This window comes from Lampetra fluviatilis, chromosome 62, assembly GCF_964198595.1.
Source record: "Lampetra fluviatilis chromosome 62, kcLamFluv1.1, whole genome shotgun sequence".
NCBI lineage: Eukaryota > Metazoa > Chordata > Hyperoartia > Petromyzontiformes > Petromyzontidae > Lampetra > Lampetra fluviatilis.
The window spans coordinates 5,751,496-5,770,654 of record NC_136336.1 but is presented as its reverse complement, the minus strand read 5'-3'; the positions used below and the strand labels follow the sequence as shown (position 1 = coordinate 5,770,654).

Sequence of the window (19,159 nt, the reverse complement as noted above, 5' to 3'; positions counted from 1 at the left end):
GGCTCGACCCCCCCCACCCCCCTCCCCCCCGTGGAACTTGACTCGACGTTCATAGTCCCCGAGTGGATTTCGTCCGGCCGGTGTCTCCGCTCGCTCAGCGCCGGCCGGTGTCAAGCCGTCGACCCGGCCCAAGCACTGTCGTCCATTCGGAGGCACTTCACGAGGCAGCCGACGGTAATCTGCGGGAGTTTTTTTTGTATCGAGTCTCAGCGTGCGGATTTTTATTCGGCTAAGGGGGTTAACGTCTCACCCACCGCGGCGGCGATGCCCCACTACGTCGCACACACACCAGTCGGCTCACGTCGGCCGTGGCTTAGAATTGAGAGTGAGCGAGAGAGTGAGCGAGAGAGTGACCGAGAGAGTGAGCGAGAGAGTGAGAGAGAGTGAGCGAGAGAGTGAGCGAGAGGTGGGGGTTTACATAAAGCAAAGTTTAAAAATGTAAAAAAAAATTACGAAATGATGAGCGAAGCAAAGTGCCGACTACACCGAGCATCTTCTTGTTTCCACTGATCGTGAAAAAAAAAGAACTGGGCTCGCGCGGCTCGGAGCGCGAGTGTTTCCGGCTGTCCCCTGCACCGCCGTTTGCACTGCCGGCGATGTTTTTTGCAGCACTCTATTAGTTATTGCTGTTGTTGTACAAACATCCGTTTGTTGCTTGGACTTGCTCAGATTTGATTGAAACGATAAAGTTTAAATTAAAACTATGAGACATCTCCTTTGCCAGTGGCAAAATATAGTAGTAGGTTTTTACCCTTTCAACTGGTACAAAAACTGACACCTTTATACAAGGCATCATGTTTGCAATAACCACAACACAAGCAGTCTTGAAAGGGTAAAAACCTACTACTTGAAATTAAAAGTTACGGTTACTTTTTGTTTAAGCCCACAGTTTTATTTTTCATCCTTGAGACTCAGAGGCGTGGGGGGGGGGGGGAACCACAGACAAGTGACGTCAACGATTGCCCAAGCTCTGTGATCCTACATTGAGTGGGCTGTTTTACCAACTCCGTAGATTGCCATGAACGTTCGCTATTCACGAATCTTGCTAGCCGCGAGTTTGGCTATCCGCGAATCGCAACTGGAGCTCTACACTGCTGCCGAATCGAGAGAGAGAAAAAAATAAAGTGATGAGATAAAGTGATGATGAGATAGTGTGATGAGATTAAAGTAATGAGCGACAAAATTATGACATGAAACGAATGAGATAAAGTGATGAGATATAGTGATGAGATAAAGTGATGAGAGATAAAGTGATGAGAGATAAAGTGACGTGTTATGATAATTGTCACATATGAAACAGCCTCTTTCCGTATTGAATTAAGGCAATTCGTTACAAGTATATATATGTACACGTTTTTTTTCACGGACAATATCATCCGCAAAATGTGCCATTCACGAACATCTCGGGAACGCATCCCTCTTCGCGAATAACGAGGGAATAGTCCAGTAGCAGCAGCAGCTCACCCACCGCCACTACCCCTACCACTCTGTACACGGCAGAGACAACGCCACTCGCCAAGGGCTGTTTGCTGTTGACAGCGCGCGCGCGTTCGCCTCTCGATCATATGAGCGGCTCCAAAAAAAGAGGCCACATTCGTTACACACCCTCCCAGCACCCTCCCCGCAACCTCCCAGCAACCTCCACCCCCACCTCTTCCACATCCTCCTCGTGCCTCTTCTCCCCCCCTCCCCCATCCACTGCTAATCTCTCTCATGTGACTCTTGCATGGGACCGAGCGCGAGTGCGGGCTTTGTGATCCGCGGCTCGCCGTTTGCCCCGCGAAATGTGCAGACTCGGCAACTTCTGTACAGATGGGACTATTATGTAACGACGCGAATTTACGATTGTGGGGGAAGGTGGGGGGGGGGGGCATTTGGCACCGTGCCCCCCCCCCCATCACCCCCCCCCCATCCCCCCCACGATTTGTGACGGCACAGAAATATCGTGAATGCGCCCACAATGCATTCATTAATCGATTCAAAGATACATTTTGACGACGGGGGTATTTGCGTCGCTCGCACGGCGCACGGAGACGATGTTTGTGAGATGGTTGCGCGCAGGCCTCGGATGGCCGATACGTGATAATTTTTCGCAGGATTACAAGAACAAACTCCTTTTTAAAAGGGGGGGGCAGGCGGGTGGGGCGGGTGTTTAACAAAGTTATTACGGTGATGGAGATATCGTGTTTTGTTCCGCTCGTTTTCTTACAAGAGCGGCGAACGAAAATTGAGAGTTCATCAATCTGAGTCGAAAGTAAAGGGGCGTTATACTCGGTTAGCGTGTGAACAACCCCCAAATGCAGTTGACACAACAAAATTGTCCTTTTGCTCTTCGCTTTTGTTTATTGGCATGTGCTGCTCATGCTGTCTATGCAGTACTTCTTCGTGTTGCACATGACGTGTCTCTGATGCATTGTTTTCGACCGCCGTATTTGGCCCTCGATCGCTTTCTTGTTCGTGTGAATTCGCGACGGACGTGTAAAATCGGTCGGATTCAGCATATCCAAAGTCGACCCAGGAGGGACTCGTCAATCAAAATAATAATAATTAGTTTTTGGTTCTATCGGTAAAGTCACGTAGAAAGAAAATAAATAAAATGTGATTTTTTTTTCCTATAATATAATAATAATTATTTAAATATTATTTAATTTATTTTCTTTCTACGTGACTTTACCGAATGAACCAAAAAGTAATTCCTGCAGTCACGAAAGCTCCAAATCAAATAATAATAAAAAGAAGATAACGCAAAAAAATTATTTCGAAAGAAGTTTTAAAATTTCGATTTAAAGCTTTCGTGACTGCATGGATTCATCTTCTTGGTTCTTTTGGTAAAGTCACGAAGAATGGAAATAATAAAATAATAAAAATCAAACAATTAAATTCTCACCTGATGACGATTGCTTGTGTTGCAGTCGAAACGTCGTGAGCATTTTATTGTTTTACATTTATTATTTTATTATTTCCATTCTACGTGACTTTACCGAAAGAACCAAGAAGAAGTTTTAAAATGTACCGCAACACCCACCACGGTGGTCATGAGACAAATTTGTCGGTCTGGGGGAGCCGCGTGGCTCCACACGGAGCGTAAGAGCCTCGCCCGGCGAGTCGTGGGGATACTGAACCTTTGGTAGTTTCATACGCAGCAGTAGTAGTAGGCTTGAGCGACCAGTATCATCCATAGTAGAGTTTTTTTGGGGGATTTTATCGCGTAAATATATCAATGTGTCGTTAACCCCGCCACCACCCGACACATGCAATTAGTGAGATGTGCCAATTATTCGTAACGAATTGTAAGTAACGAATTTTAGATCGCGTAAATCTATCAATGTGTCGTTAACCCCGCCACCACCCGACACATGCAATTAGTGAGATGTGCCGATTATTCGTAACGAATTGTAAGTAACGAATTTTAGATCGCGTAAATCTATCAATGTGTCGTTAACCCCGCCACCACCCGACACATGCAATTAGTGAGATGTGCCAATTATTCGTAACGAATTGTAAGTAACGAATTTTAGATCGCGTAAATCTATCAATGTGTCGTTAACCCCGCCACCACCCGACACATGCAACTAGTGAGATGTGCCAATTATTCGTAACGAATTGTAAGTAACGAATTTTAGATCGCGTAAATCTATCAATGTGTCGTTAACCCCGCCACCACCCGACACATGCAATTAGTTAGATGTGCCAATTATTCGTAACGAATTGTTAGTAACGAATTTTAGATCGCGTAAATCTATCAATGTGTCGTTAACCCCGCCACCACCCGACACATGCAATTAGTGAGATGTGCCAATTATTCGTAACGAATTGTAAGTAACGAATTTTAGATCGCGTAAATCTATCAATGTGTCGTTAACCCCGCCACCACCCGACACAGCCGAACAGCAAGAGTTTGTCACGTGAACATAGCAGGCGAGGAAGAGAACATCTCGCTCAGTTTTGGTAAGCCGGAGAACTTGGAGAAATCCCATTCCAAACCAGGGTGGTGACCCCGGGAACAGGGCCCTCTCCTGCTCACTGTGCAGCCCCCACGGTTACAACATATTGCAAGCCCCAGTGGTGGTGGCGGTGGTGGCGGTGGTGGCGGTGGTGGCGGTGGTGGCGGTGGTGGCGGTGGTGGCGGTGGTGGCGGTGGTGGCGGTGGTGGCGGTGGTGGTGGTAGCGGTTAGTGCAACGCTGCACTACGAACCCGGCCACCCGAGTTCGATTCCCGCTCGCGGCCAACACCAGTGATGATTATCTGAACCGGTCCCGGGCCTCCCCTAGGTCGACTCAGCCTCAAATTTGTATCTGGTGCGGTACTTAAACATTGTGCCACTAGGGAGACAAAGGCGGTCGGGCGTGGTGCTGGCCACCCACACCCTCGTTTGCCGTTCCGGCCTTCATAGGTGCTCGCTAACAGCACTTGCCCCTACAGTCTGTTAAAGCTATATGGGGGATCTTTATCTGTATTATAGCGGTTAGTGCAACGCTGCGCTACGAACCAGGCCACCCGAGTTCGATTCCCGCTCGCGGCCAACACCGGTGACGATAATCGGAACCGGTTCCGGGCTTCCCCTAGGTCGACTCAGTTTTAAACGAGTGCCTGGTGCGGTGTGTAAACATCGCCACTGGGGAGACAAAGGCGGTCGGGCGTGGTGCTGGCCACCCACCCCCTCGTGTGCCGTTCCGGCCTTCATAAGTGCTCGCTAACAGCACTTGCCCCTACAGTCTGTTAAGGCTACACGGGGGGGGCGATCTTTGTCCGGTGATGGTGGTGGATATCCATCCAAGAAGTAAACCAGATTTTATATTATTTTATTTTTTATTAATTTTATTATTATTTTATTTTTATTAATTTTTATTTCATTTTTTACCTACGTGACTTTACCGAAAAAACTAAGAGTATGAACCAGACTCCAACCCTGCGTTGCTTCCAAGATCTGACGAGATGGACGGGAGCGCATTCAAAGGGAGCGCGCGATCGTAGTGTCCGCGATTTTAGTTTTTAAATCCTTTATATTAAGTTCACTTGCTTGCTTGCTTGCGCGCTTACGACCGTGCAAATCTTTCGGTCGTTTTTTAACCCACTTCCCATGATCCAATCGAGCTGACATTTTGCACACAGACTCGTTGTGCGTGACAATTTCTTTTCGTGAAAACATTTTTCCAAAATTTTACACTTTTTAGGTAAAAATGTGTTTTATATTTAATTACCAATTGCTTAATGGGGACAGGCAATCATCTGACCCATAGGTGGCAGCCATATGAAGCCAGAGGACGAGAGGACTCTAACCGCCCGTTTCAAAGACCAATGTGGGCTGGGTTGTGGCCCATTGAACACGCATATAAAGGATTTATAGTGAAAACTTTGTTTTTACGGATTAATTTTTTTCTTCCTTTTTTTTGTCCGTAACCCACGAGCCACCATCTCACCACGTCGATCACACGCTGCGCGAGACCGCAAGTCGGCCGCGACACATTCGCGGGGTCACAGCGCCGATTTGCGAGACGCCGGGAGGGGGAGGGGGAGGTTCGGATTTTCGCGGTGGTCGAGAGGCGCCTTTGAGCGAAAGCTCGAGAGGGGAGAGACGTCGACCCCGCCGATCGGTGGACGCCCGCGCGTCTTCGACCCGGGGTCTCGGTGCGCAACAACAACAACCACAACCACAACAACAACGACGACAACCACAACAGCAAATTGCGGTCGCTTCAGTTCGACGTTCTAAGCGCGAGAAACTGCGGCCACTCAAAGCCAGCGGTGGTTGGTCACCTTCACTTACAAACTTGCAAGACCCCCCCCCCCCCCCCCATTGGGTTCTCAAAACAATGTACAACGTTAATACGCACGTAGAGGGTTTGATGAAACAAAGTAAGATCGAACTTGTGTGCCCGTGCTGAATGTGTGTTTTTGATGATTTACCTTTTAAAAAATTAAATCTGGCCATGTTTCGTTACCTCCCCCCCCCCCCACCAGAAAGAGGGCATCTCGCACACCCAGGTGGTGCAGCGTCCACCCCCAGGAGAAGAATAAGAACCACTGCCAAAGACTCTCACTGCCCGCAGACCGGCAGTTCTGAACCTTTACTGCAGCCTTGGTTTTCAAATATATATTTTTAAAGTGCAATGTTAATAACGACGCAGGGTTTGATGAAACGTACGTGCCCCGTGCTTAATTTTTGATTTCCGATTATTCACGCCCTACAAAAAATATCTTGCCATGTCTCGTTAACACTGGGTTAAAGGAATGTACAGCTCCCGTGGTCACCACCCCCCGTCCCCCTACCCCCGTGATCCGTGTGATCAAAACAAATCACTCGAGACAGCCAAGAGCAAAGAGCATGCGGACGCTGGCGCGAGATAGTCACGCGCCTCGCCCTCCGCTGGCCTGCGGGTGATGGATGCATGGGTGGATGAATGAACGTCTGAATGGCATTGCAATCGAGTTCTCAAATCCGCGCAAGTTCGTGGGCGTTTAGCCTGGGCACCACGTTGACTCTCGGGCAACAGAAGGGGATTGCTTACGTTGTGGAAGAGCGAGTGGGGAAATGGTGCCCCTCCGCTATGTACGTATGTTGAACTTCTTTCGCACCGTACGTAGCCAACAGTGCTTTAAAGCGACCCCTGGTCCACATTCACTTAGCAGTGGTTCTTCTCCTTAACCTGGGATGCACGCTGCACCCCCTGGGATACGAGATGCCCCCTTTCTGGGGTTGCGAAACATGGACAGATTTATTTATTTCTAGAAGGTAAATCATCGAAAGCAACACATTCAGCACGGCGCACGGATGTTACAACTAAATTCGTTTAATGAAACTCGATGTATTTATTCGCATTATTCATCGTTTTAAAGATTAAGAACTCACGGGGTGCAAGGCTACAGCAAAGGTTAAGAACCACTGCTTGAAAGGGACCTCGGATGTAGCTCTGTAATCTCCACTTCCGTGAGCCGCCTTCTAACGCGGAGCGGTCACACTCACTGCTCTCCGAAATGAATTTCTCGTCTCGTGACATTCGCACCGATTGGACAATTGGGATAAAATTAGAGGGAGATGTAATTGGTGTGAAGAGTGCCGATAATTGGTGTGAAGTGTGGGATGTATGAGCCAGTGTTTGCTGTGTGACCGTGCTGGTACGCCTGGATAATTTCCAGATTGTGTGAGCATTTGTGACACGTCTTTATTTTTAAAAATAAAAATAGTGGAAAATAAAAGGCTGTCTTGTGTGCGACTGCAACCGCGAACGCCAAATCACGGAATGCGTGACTTCACACTGGCCCAAATATAAACTTGAAGGTGGTGGGTGAGTGGGTGAGTGAATGGGTGGATGGGTTGGTGGATGAGTGGGTGAGTGAGTGGGTGGATGGGTTGGTGGGTGGGTGAGTGGATGGATGGGTTGGTGGGTGAGTGGGTGGGTGAGTGAATGGGTGGATGGGTTGGTGGATGAGTGGGTGAGTGAGTGGGTGGATGGGTTGGTGGGTGGGTGAGTGGATGGATGGGTTGGTGGGTGAGTGGGTGGGTGAGTGAGTGAGTGGGTGGATGGGTTGGTGGGTGGGTGAGTGAGTGAGTGAGTGAGTGGGTGGATGGGTTGGTGGATGAGTGGGTGAATGAGTGGGTGGATGGGTTGGTGGGTGGGTGAGTGGATGGATGGGTTGGTGGGTGAGTGGGTGGGTGAGTGAATGGGTGGATGGGTTGGTGGATGAGTGGGTGAGTGAGTGGGTGGATGGGTTGGTGGGTGGGTGAGTGGATGGATGGGTTGGTGGGTGAGTGGGTGGGTGAGTGAGTGAGTGGGTGGGTGGATGGGTTGGTGGGTGGGTGAGTGAGTGAGTGGGTGGATGGGTTGGTGGGTGGGTGAGTGGATGGATGGGTTGGTGGGTGAGTGGGTGGGTGAGTGAGTGAGTGAGTGGGTGGATGGATGGGTTGGTGGGTGGGTGAGTGAGTGAGTGAGTGGGTGGATGGGTTGGTGGGTGGGTGAGTGGATGGATGGGTTGGTGGGTGAGTGGGTGAGTGGGTGGGTGGGTGAGTGAGTGGGTGGATGGGTTGGTGGGTGCGTGAGTGAGTGAGTGGGTGGATGGGTTGGTGGGTGGGTGAGTGGATGGATGGGTTGGTGGGTGAGTGGGTTGATGGATGAGTGAGTGGATGGTTTGGTGAGTGAGTGGGTGGGTGGATGGGTGAGTGGATGGGTTGGTGGGTGAGTGGGTGGGTGAGTGTATGGATTGGTTGGTGGGTGAGTTAGTTAATGGATGAATAAGTGGATGGGTTGGTGGGTGAGTGCGTGGATATGTGAGTGAGTGGGTGGATGGATTGGTGGGTGAGTGGGTGGATGGGTTGATGGGTGAGTGAGTGAGTGAGTGGGTGAATGAGTGAGTGAGTGGGTGGATGGTTGATGAGTGAGTGAGTGAATGAATGGGTGAGTGAGTGGTGACATTTCAGGTAATGGCCCGGAATCTGACCGAACAAACATCACTGCCAAAAACCATGGCCTCGTTTAAAACTAAAACTAGTTTTTTGTTCTACCAGGTCAGGCCCACTGAGCTGCTATCGAGAGCTCTTCTTCAGAAGCGACCCTGACTGTCACAATTGATAGCACGACCACGTGGCGTACCATCACGTGGAAATGTAATGCAGCCATCTACTCTAAACGCGTGTTCTTTTTAATGTGGTGAGGGAAAAACCGGAGGACTCGGAAAAAAATCCACGCGACTACAGGGAGAGAGAGAGAGACACGCAAACTCAAAATATACAGCAGGCATGAGGGTTGGAATCGAACCCAGGACCTCCTGTATACCAGGCGAGGTAGTTAACATCTCAGCACTGAGAGAGAGAGATACACGCAAACTCCAAATATACAGCAGGCGTTAGGGTTGGAATCGAACCCAGGACCTCCTGTATACCAGGCGAGGTAGTTAACATCTCACTACGATCAGCACGGTTGGCTACGTACGGCGTAAAAGAAGTTCAACATACATACACATTCAGACATTAGGAAGCCACTTGAGCTAATCACTTTTAAATCAGCTAGATTGAACACTAATTTCTTGAGAAGTGCTTGTTGTGTTTCATTTGTTCGCTTCCACCGCACCTCTAATTAGCGCGGTCGGCTACGTACGGTGCGAAATAAGATCAGCAAACGTGCATCTGATAATTGTTTTTTTACCCTTCTATCTGCCAAAAACACTGACACCTTTTTTACAAGGAGTCATGTTTACATAGACCACAATACCTGCAGTCGTAAATGCAAACAAAAAACATAACTCTGATAATGTATGCACTGTCCTTGAAGTTGATTGGTCCACAAAAAAAAAAACAATTATCATATTTTTACTGGCAAATGAAGGTTCCGATGGTGTAAACGTGCATCTTTTCGATATACTGCAACGTATAAATATTACTTCTGGACGTATTGTCATTGACGAATTTGTCGAATTCGCACTTTAGGCTGGACACTTGCACGCGATTTGGCCAAGAGGCAAAATCAACCACCACATGAGAACTGCCGTGTGTCAGTGCTCCATTCCATTCAGAAACTCGCACCAATAGAAGTGGCCCACGGCGCGAGAGATGAGATCATTAGCGACACGGGCGACGCCATCCACCCCCCATCTGTACCGTCACGAGACCTACACTCACCTGGCACGTAGGGTCAACCACCCTACCCTGAGCATACGCACGGTCACATAATGACGGAGTGTGACCCCATTTGCGTTCTACGCTTTGATAAGAATCGCGCTTGGCTGAACCGATGCAATTATTATTTTTTTCATAATCAACGTTTTTGGGTTTAGATCGCGTTATTTATAAATGTGTCGTAACCCTCCACCACCCGACACGGCCAATCAGTAAAAAAGTGTCACGTTGACAAAAGACAAATTAGTTCACTGCTTTAGCCCACCGGTGTGTTGAAGCGCGAAACCACAACATTTACAATTTGAGTAGCACGACGTTTCGCTGGTAATTGCATCCAGCATCATCGGGCAATTCGCCAGAATTTTTTTAAACCAACAACCCCGAACGCTGTTGCCTGGTCTGTCGCGACCTCTCCGTTAACGGGACCCCGACTAAGATCTGCGGGGAGGGGGGGTGGCACGTGCCCCCCCCCCTCCTCCCAATGATCCGCTCGAAATCCCTAATTCCGATCGGATTATTGGGGTTTATTAGTAATACATCGGCATTTTACGATCCCCACTGCCACTGTGTAGTATATTATTACGTGCCAGGGACTCTATGAGATGATAGGACAATAGTCTGAGTCCATAATTGGCCATAAGTAACGGCAAAGCGGCTATAAGTGACTCACAGAATTGTGCGCAGTTGCGTAAACAGTACACGACTTCCCTGAAGGCATCAACACCTTCAGCGAGCGCGATGCCGATCACACGACGCGGTTCGAATTCGACCCTCGATCGATGGCTGCGCCATCGCCGCACACGCGTCAAATACAAAGCAAGGAACAACTCCTTACTCACTAACAACTCCTCTATCATTTTTCATTGCTGGAGGGGTTGCCCCCCCCCCCCCCAGCTACCTGAAAATCCTGGCTCCGCCGTTGCGTTACCTGCGGCTGCATCTCGGCGCGTTACGACCCGGAGCAGGTTACAGGGGTAACCTCCGGCCCTCCAAGACCTGGTCCACACGTGACCAAGCTCGTGGTTCGCGATTCCGTCCACAGAGTCCTAAGCTAGTCTCTGCGACAGACTCAAAAACGGCGTCGTTGTTACTGTTGCTGCTGCTGCTGTTGTTGTTTCAGACTTTGACTCTTAAACAACTTTTATTGCCGCCAGCAGCAACAGCACTGGAGGCGATTTCGATATGAAATATAGTCACCAGCAAACAAATGAAGATAAACGCTGTAAAGCCACGCGCCGTGGCGCTAAATGCACCGCGCACGACACGAAAGAAAAGCCACGTGGTGGTGGTGGTGGTTGTGGTGGTCATCGCGCACGCCACGGTGACGAGCGAGCGCTTCAGAAGGTGAACACCACGAGGGTGCCGTCCACGCTGGTACAGAGAGGGGCTTGTCCGGCTCCCCAGCGTTCGAAGAAGACGCGCTGCACATCACCGACATGTGTGTGGTACATGGCGTGCTCCAGCCGCCCTGCTCCGACGCGTGATGCACGCGCGTTCATCTTATTGGTTCTTTCGGTAAAGTCACGTAGAAGGGAAATAATGAAATAATAAAAATAAAACAATAAAATAATTCTCACGACGTTTCGGCCACAACGCAAGAACAACAGGTCTGTCGGAAAGACAGCGCCTTCAGACGCTGTCTTTCCGACAGACCTGTTCTTCACCTGAGGACGGCTGCTTGCGTTGTGGCCGAAACGTCGTGAGAATTGAATTTTATGATGTTTTATATTTATTATTTTATTATTTCCCTTCTACGTGACTTTACCGAAAGAACCAAGAAAATGAATCCCTGCAGTCACGAAAACTTTAAATCGAAATTTGATTTGGAGCTTTCGTGCCTTTGGAAGAACGTTAATCAACCAGGTAGGGCTTTGGCTGTTATGTTAACCGACTCTCTGTGTTGTATTGCATTCTATTTCTAAGTTCACTAGTTTTTTTTCTCATTCATTCGTACCTGATGATTGCTTGTGTTGCAATCGAAACGTCGTATTCTATAATTTAATTTATTTTCTTTCTACGTGACTTTACCGAAAAAAACAAAAAGTTATGCGTATATTTAATATAATTATTATCAGAGCGTGTTTGTTTACATGTTTTGCCACGAGTATGTGTGACTCACGCAGACTTGATACCTTGCTAAAGGTGTCTATTAGCTGTTTGAACATCTTAACACCTTCTGTTTCATTGCCAGAAAGGGCGAAGCATATTATCTTTTATCACTGTTATCCTGGCAACAAAATAATTGGGTAAAAAAAAATGTTTTTCAACCCACACACATTTAATTTGCACTCAAAAGTAGAAAATAAATTATGTGGACCGCAGAAATAATAAAATTTGACGCGCTGAATAAAAGTGGGTGGTTTCCTTTCGATGCGTTTAATGTTCTTCGTGCGAGCCAAACACTTTCATGCGGCGCATCAAATTTGACTAATTCTGGGGGTCAAAAGAATGTAGCTTCTACTTTTGAGGGCAAATAAAAGTGTACGCCCATGGAATTTTTTTTTTCAAACTAAATTATTGTCATACATTTGAAACAGTGCAATGAAAATTAAGTTTTAAAAAAAGAGGTCCCCTAAGGATCTGCTGGGACCTGGAACCGGGACCTTTACATGAAATCTTTGACTTGTCGCGGGAGTCTATGCCGAGTCTGCGTGTGCAACATGTCAGATTCCGAGATAAAACATCACTCAGATTGTAAATGTCGTAGTGGGTTTACTCCCCAACACGCAACCGGTGGTGCTCTACCAGTGACGAATTGTCCACGTTCTGTTTAATTGACACAACCTTATTAATTGGCTGTGTCGGGTGGTGGCGGGTCTAACGACACATTTTTTAATTTATGCGATCTAACTCCCCCCAAGAAAACATGTATATTATCGAAGACATATATAAATAAGCGTCATAGATTTAAAAACATTCTAGATTTGAAGCTTTCGTGACTGCAAGGATTCATATTCTTAGGTTTTTTTCGGTAAAGTCACGTAGCTATCGTGCTGTGACGGTTCCACCTGAAGACGGAGGCTTGTGTTGCCTCCGAAACGTCGTGATTTTTATTTTACTTTCATTTTCATTTTTTACCTACGTGACTTTACCGAAAAAAACCTAAGAATATTGAAAAAATATTTACAGACAAACTGGACCAAGTTCGATAAAAGTGTTGTAATAAAAGGCCGGTGGTGGTGGTGTTGGTGGGATCTTTTCGTTGGGACGACAGGGGGTGGACTCACGTTTGAGGCAGGTCACCTGCGTGGGTACTGCCCACAGGACGACCACAATGCTCGCCAACTTGACCACGCCGGCTTGCTCCATCGGCGACTGAAACGGACGGACGAGCTGAAAAACCCAAAGAGAGATGCCACCTTTAACCCACCTTAGCAGTCCCACCAAACATTCGCTGCGTTGACACCGCCTTATATAACGGGAGCGAGAATGTGAGAGAGAGAGAGAGAGCCTGCCCCCCCCCCCCAGCTCTCCCTCTCTGCATCATTCGCTTGTTACTCCCAGGGCAGCTGACAGGCGCGCGGCTCTCTGTCATGTGACAGACGTATCGAGTCCCAGCAGCAGCAGCAGCTCACCCCAGCACCCCCACCCCAACACCCAGTCATCAACTTTCTATAACTTGTAAAAGAAGAGGTTTTTGTACGTCTCGTTAGGCACGAGGTATTCCAGTCCTCTCCTTTCGACGAGTGTGCTACCAACGCGTGATTGCGTGTGCTGCTATGATTTGAATCGCTGCTGGCTACGCCACTCCTCCCCCACCCCCCCCCCCTAGGTCGACTCGGCCTCAAATGAGTTCCTTGCGCGGTGTGTAAGCGTCGCTACTGGGGAGACAAAGGCGGTCGGGCGTGGTGTTGGTCACCCAGCCCCCACGTGTGCTCGCTAACAGCACTTGCCACAAGAGTTTGTTAAGGCTACACGGGGGGTCTTTGTGTTTAATAATTATGAAGTATGGAGTAGTGGTGCAGCGGTTAGCGCTACGCTGCGCTACGAATTCGGCGGCCCGAGTTCGATTCCCGCTCACGGCCACAAACACCGGTGACGATTACCTGAACCGGTCCTGGGCCTCCTCTAGGTCGGCTCGGCCTCAAATGAGTACCCGGTGCGGTGTGGGTAAAATTCGACGTCACTGGGGAGACAAAGGCGGTCGGGCGTGGTGCTGGCCCGCCCACCCCCTCGTGTGCCGCGCCTGCCTTCATAGGTGCTCGCGAACAGCACTTGCCCCAGCAGTCTGTTAAAGGCTATACGGGGGATCTTTGCCTTTAGCTTTGCTGTAGTGTAGCCGGGTCGTGTCGAGTGGCAAGGCGACTCGTCTTTTGGCTCGGCCATCGAACGAGGGACGGTGGCGGTCGCCACATCGCGCTGCGATTTCAGATGCGCTTCTGCGGACGTCTGGAACGTTCCTCCTCCTGTTGATGAAAGGGAGCCGCTGGAGCTACGCGCTCTTAATCCCGATTGAAAACTCACTTCTTTCGAAGCGCTTGTTGTGCTTCGCGTGTCGTTCTTCTGCCCCACCTCTGAGCGGCACGGTTGGCTGGCGTACGGTGCGAAAAAAGTTCAACACACAATACACACAAGGTGGACGAAACGTGTCAAGCGCAATTTCGGCGCCCGGGCTCGCTTCTGAATCGTCGCGGTCTCAGGATCGTTCGTGGAATGACGCAACGCGATTTGTGCGTTTGTTGGAGCAACAACAAAAACGCAGTTCTTAAGAAATGAGTCTTCAATCTGGCTTTAAAAAGCGTACAGCTCCCAGTGGTTTACACTGTGAGACATCTCCTTTACCAGTGGCAAAATATAGTAATAGGTTTTTACCCTTTCAACTGGTACAAAAACTGACACCTTTATAAAACGCATCATGTTTGCAATAACCACAACACAAGCAGTCAAAATGCAAACAAAATGAAACAACTCTGATGATGATAATGATATGCACTGTCCTTGAAGTTGATTGGTCCACACCCGAGACAGCTTTTCTTAGAGCCTAGTCTCCAACTTCAAGGACAGTGCATATCATTACCATTATCAGAGTTGTTTCTTTTTTTTGCATTTTGACTGCTTGTGTTGTGGTTATTGCAAACATGATGCCTTGTATAAAGGTGTCAGTTTTTGTACCAGTTGAAAGGGTAAAAACCTATTACTATATTTTGCCACTGGTAAAGGAGATGTCTCATAGTGTAAATGCTTACCCCGAGCTCTCAATACTCTGATAGTGCGCTGTTTTTGAGTTGTACGCCTTTTGGCGTCATCTGGTCCAACACCAATGGAGACTAAGCTCCAAGAAAATCTGTCTCGGGTGTGGACCAATCAACTTCAAGTACAGTGCATATCATTATCATCATCATCATCAGAGTTGTTTCTTTTTGTTTGCACTTTGACTGCTTGTGTTTTGGTTATAGCAAACATGATGCCTTGTATAAAGGTGTCAGTTTTTGTACGAGTTGAAAGGGTAAAAACCTATCACTATAGCTCCCAGTGGCTTCCTAACACCGGAAGCAAGGTGCGTTCCAGACGGCCGCTGATGAGCGTCCGAAAGCGCCGCTCGCGACGACCGCGAAAGCAACGGCGGGGCCGCCGCATCAGCCCCGGCGAATTCATTCATCAGCCTTGGGAATTGCGCAGCGTTCGCTAAGCCTGGCAAACGCCGTCCTCGAGTTTGTCGATTCACCGCGTGGAACGCCGACAATTGTCACGTTTGGTGACTCCAGGGGGGAGGGCAGCCGCGTGGCTCTGGATGAGTCGAGAGGACTGAGATGGGCCAACTCACCCACCAACCCAGTGCCGGATTAAGCGAAGTGCGGGGCCTCTAGCATGTGATGTTATAAAGGGGCCCTAAATATAAAAAAACACGTAAATATTAAAACGCAAATTGTTAAACTTGCATGGTAAAGTAATTGTATTTTTTGCATTTGCTATACAGCCGGATAATACGACAAATCGCTAAGCTTAAACACCCGGTCGTTCATAAAAGTCGAAGGCGGTATAGTACTATAGTAATAGAGCTAGTGCAGAATCACTGAACCGGAATTGATAGCTTGAAAGCATTTGGCGCGGGGGCCCTTGAAAGCGCGGGGCCCGTAGCTACATATGTAGTAGCTACTACAACAGTAGCTACTACAACAGTAGCTACTACTACATATGTAGTAGCTACTACAACAGTAGCTACTACTACATATGTAGTAGTAGCTACTACAACAGTAGCTACTACTACATATGTAGTAGCTATCTTCTTGGTTCTTTCGGTAAAGTCACGTAGAAGGAAAATAATAAAATAATAAAAATAAAACATGATAAAATAATTCTCACGACGTTTCGGCCACAACGCAAGCAGCCGTCCTCAGGTGAAGACCAGGTCAGACGCTGTCTCCCCGACAGACCTGGTCTTCACCTGAGGACGGCTGCTTGCGTTGTGGCCGAAACGTCGTGAAAATTATTTAATTATGTATTATTTTTATTATTTCCCTTCTACGTGACTTTACCGAAAGAACCAAGAAGATGAATCCCTGCAGTCACGAAAGCTTTAAATCGAAATGTAGTAGCTGCTACTACATATGCAGTAGCAGATACTACATGTGTACTACATGTGTAGTAGCTACTACAACAGTAGCTACTACTACACATGTAGCTACTACTACACATGTAGTAGCAGCTACAACACACGTAGCTACTTTTGCTGCTACGATAATCCGGCACTGCTCCAATGGTCAGCAGCACGTGTCCCCCCCCCCATTTCGTGCGAGTGTTTCGATCTCGCGCTCACAACATCGCACTCGATCGGTGGGGTAAAGTGTGGCCGCTCTCACCTCCTCCAAGACGTCTGTCCAGCCTGGAAGAGTAGGCCAATTACGCCACGTGCCAGGCCCTTCTGTGAGCGGTGACGTGTGCCAGCAATTTCTCGGCTGCATCTTTAACTTTGTATAACCCTGATTAAGGATGCTATATATATGCTAATGCTCATGTAATTAAAACTACTAATTTGGCGATGTATGTTCTGTAATTTGTATTGTATGACGTGTGGCAATGTTGTTAGGTGAAGCCACATGGGACAGATGCAGGAATGCGTCTAGGACAGGGGTAAGGAGTGATCTTTTGCCAATACTGATGGTTCTATAGGACCTTAACTTGCCGGCAATTAAAAATATGTATTTATATTTGACGGAGCTCAAAGTTCCAGGTGTATTTTGTGCATAGCCATGTTGAGAGATAGCTCAAGAGAGCAGGAGGAGTTTTATTTTCAAGAGTGGCCCGCGCAACCAAGATGTTAACTACCTCGCCTGGTATACAGGAGGTCGTGGGTTAGATCCCGACCCTGACGCATGCTGCATATATGGAGTCAGCGTGTCTCTCTCTCTCTCATCATCATCACGGTGGCTAGGAGATGTTAACTACCTCGCCTAGTATACAGGAGGTCGTGGGTCCGATCCCGACCCTGACGCCTGCTGCTGCTTATATTTGGAGTCAGCGTGTCTATCTCTCTTTCTCATCATCATCACGGTGGCTAGGAGATGTTAACTACCTCGCCTGATATGCAGGAGGTCGTGGGTTCGATCCCGACCCAGACGCCTGCTGCTGTATATTTGGAGTTTGCGTGTCTCTCTCTCATCATCACAGTGGCTAGCAGATGTTAACTACCTCGCCTGGTATACAGGAGGTCGTGGCTTCGATCCCGACCCAGACGCCTGCTGCTGTACATTTGGAGTTTGCGTGTCTCTCTCTCTCTCTCCCAGTGGACGCGTGGATTTTTCTCCGAGTCCTCGGGGTTTTCCCTCCACATTTATAATCAACGTCACGCGTTTAGAGGCTGCTGTAAATGTCCACGTTATGATGATGATGATGATGAACCACTTCGTTGAGCTATCATTTGTGATATCCTGGTCGCTTCTGACAATAAACTACATCGCTCAGTGTGCCCTTACCTGGTTACAAATAAAAAAAAAGTTTAATCAAAACAACGTGTTTGTTTAAAAGCAATTAAGGCAAATTAAGTGTTGCTCAGCGATTCCATCGCAAGAAACTAGCAAAGCAGAGATCAGGGCAAACACAACCACTTTCAAATACTGTACGAACAAAAATGTATATTTAAGAAAAAAAATATTCCGTAACGACGATTTCTTGGTTTGGACAATTTACTTTGAAATGATTCAGAGTACAATATTACGTTACGGGGGGGGGGGGGGGGAATTGAAGAGATTTCGAATGATTGCATCCTCCAGTAAGGGGCCGTCCATAAATGACGTCACGCGATTTTGGACGATTTTTTACCCCCCCCCCCCCCCTCGTTACACGGCGTCACAAAAAGTCAGACCCCCCCTCAAATATGACGTCACAAAGCTCTGCCTCCCCCTCCCCCCCAAAACCATATTTCAATTTAGAAAATAAAACATGCTTCAAATCGCTTTAAACTATTCTCATTGTAGTGCGTATTTAATGTGGCGCTGCACTCTGATGTTGTAGGAGAAAACATTTATTACAAAGTCTATTTAATTAAGTAGAACGTGTTGTCTATATTTATTTAAAGTTGCGCATTTTAATGTGACGTCACATTTCTCAACCGCCCCCCCCCCCCTCGTCACACATCGTCACAAATGTCTGACCCCCCACCCCCCCCCCAGGTGCGTGACGTCATTTATGGACGGCCCCTAACACATAAAAGCGGGCGGTATGCAAAACGACAATTTTTCAAGTGGCGTCACCTCACAGAACGGAATAGTTTGAGCGTCAGACCGCGAATTGAATCGGGAACGCTTGGTGCGGGATGATGGGCTGGTTCCTCTCATGCCACAAAGACAAAGACGCCCCGTGTAGCCTTAACAAACTGTCGGGGCAAGTGCTGTTAGCGAGTAGCACCTATGAAGGCCAAAAATAAATGTGCAAGCTAAATGGAGACGCTGGCTTTGACATTCGTCCATGCTCTGGTCCCTCACCATCAACAATTCTGTGGAATTGTAAATGTTGTAGTGCGTTTACTCTCAAGGGGCCGTCCATAAATGACGTCACGCAGCTGGGGGGGGGGGGGGGTCAGACATTTATAACGATGTGTGACGATGGGGGGGGGGGGTGAGAAATGTGACGTCACATCGAAATGCGCAACTTCAAATAAATATAGACAACACGTTCTACTTAATTAAATAGACTTTTTAATAAATGTTTTCTCCTACATCATCAGAGTGCAGCGCCACTTTAAATACGCACTACAATGACAATAGTTTAAAGCGATTTAAAGCATGCTTTATTTTGGGGGGGGGGGCAGAGCTTAGTGACGTCATATTTGAGGGGGGGGGGGGGTCTGACTTTTTGTGACGCCGTGTGACGATGGGGGGGGGGGGGTCAAAAATCTACAAAATCGCGTGACGTCATTTATGGACGGCCCCCAAACACACAACCGGTGTGCTGAACAAGTAACGAATTGTCAGGGTTTTTTTTTTACCTGACAACCCCTTACTAATTGGCTGTGTCGGGTGGTGGCGGGTTTAACGACACCTTTGTATTTTTCGATTTAAAGCTTTCGTGACTGCAGGGATTCATCTTCTTGGAACAGGTCTGTTGATAGA

The 19,159-nt window shown here is 48.0% G+C and overlaps 2 protein-coding genes across 2 annotated transcripts in view; both read right to left on the bottom strand.

The window, feature by feature from the left end:
* Positions 1-13,067, bottom strand: part of LOC144951423 (melanocyte protein PMEL-like) — a 35,703-nt gene extending 22,636 nt beyond the window's left edge. The window contains 1 exon segment of the mRNA XM_078881668.1: positions 12,839-13,067. Within this exon segment, the coding sequence (XP_078737794.1) occupies positions 12,839-12,920 (82 nt within the window). The 5' untranslated portion in view covers positions 12,921-13,067.
* Positions 1-19,159, bottom strand: part of LOC144951398 (uncharacterized) — a 493,651-nt gene that overhangs the window by 297,975 nt on the left and 176,517 nt on the right. The gene's annotated exons all lie outside the window — the stretch shown is intronic.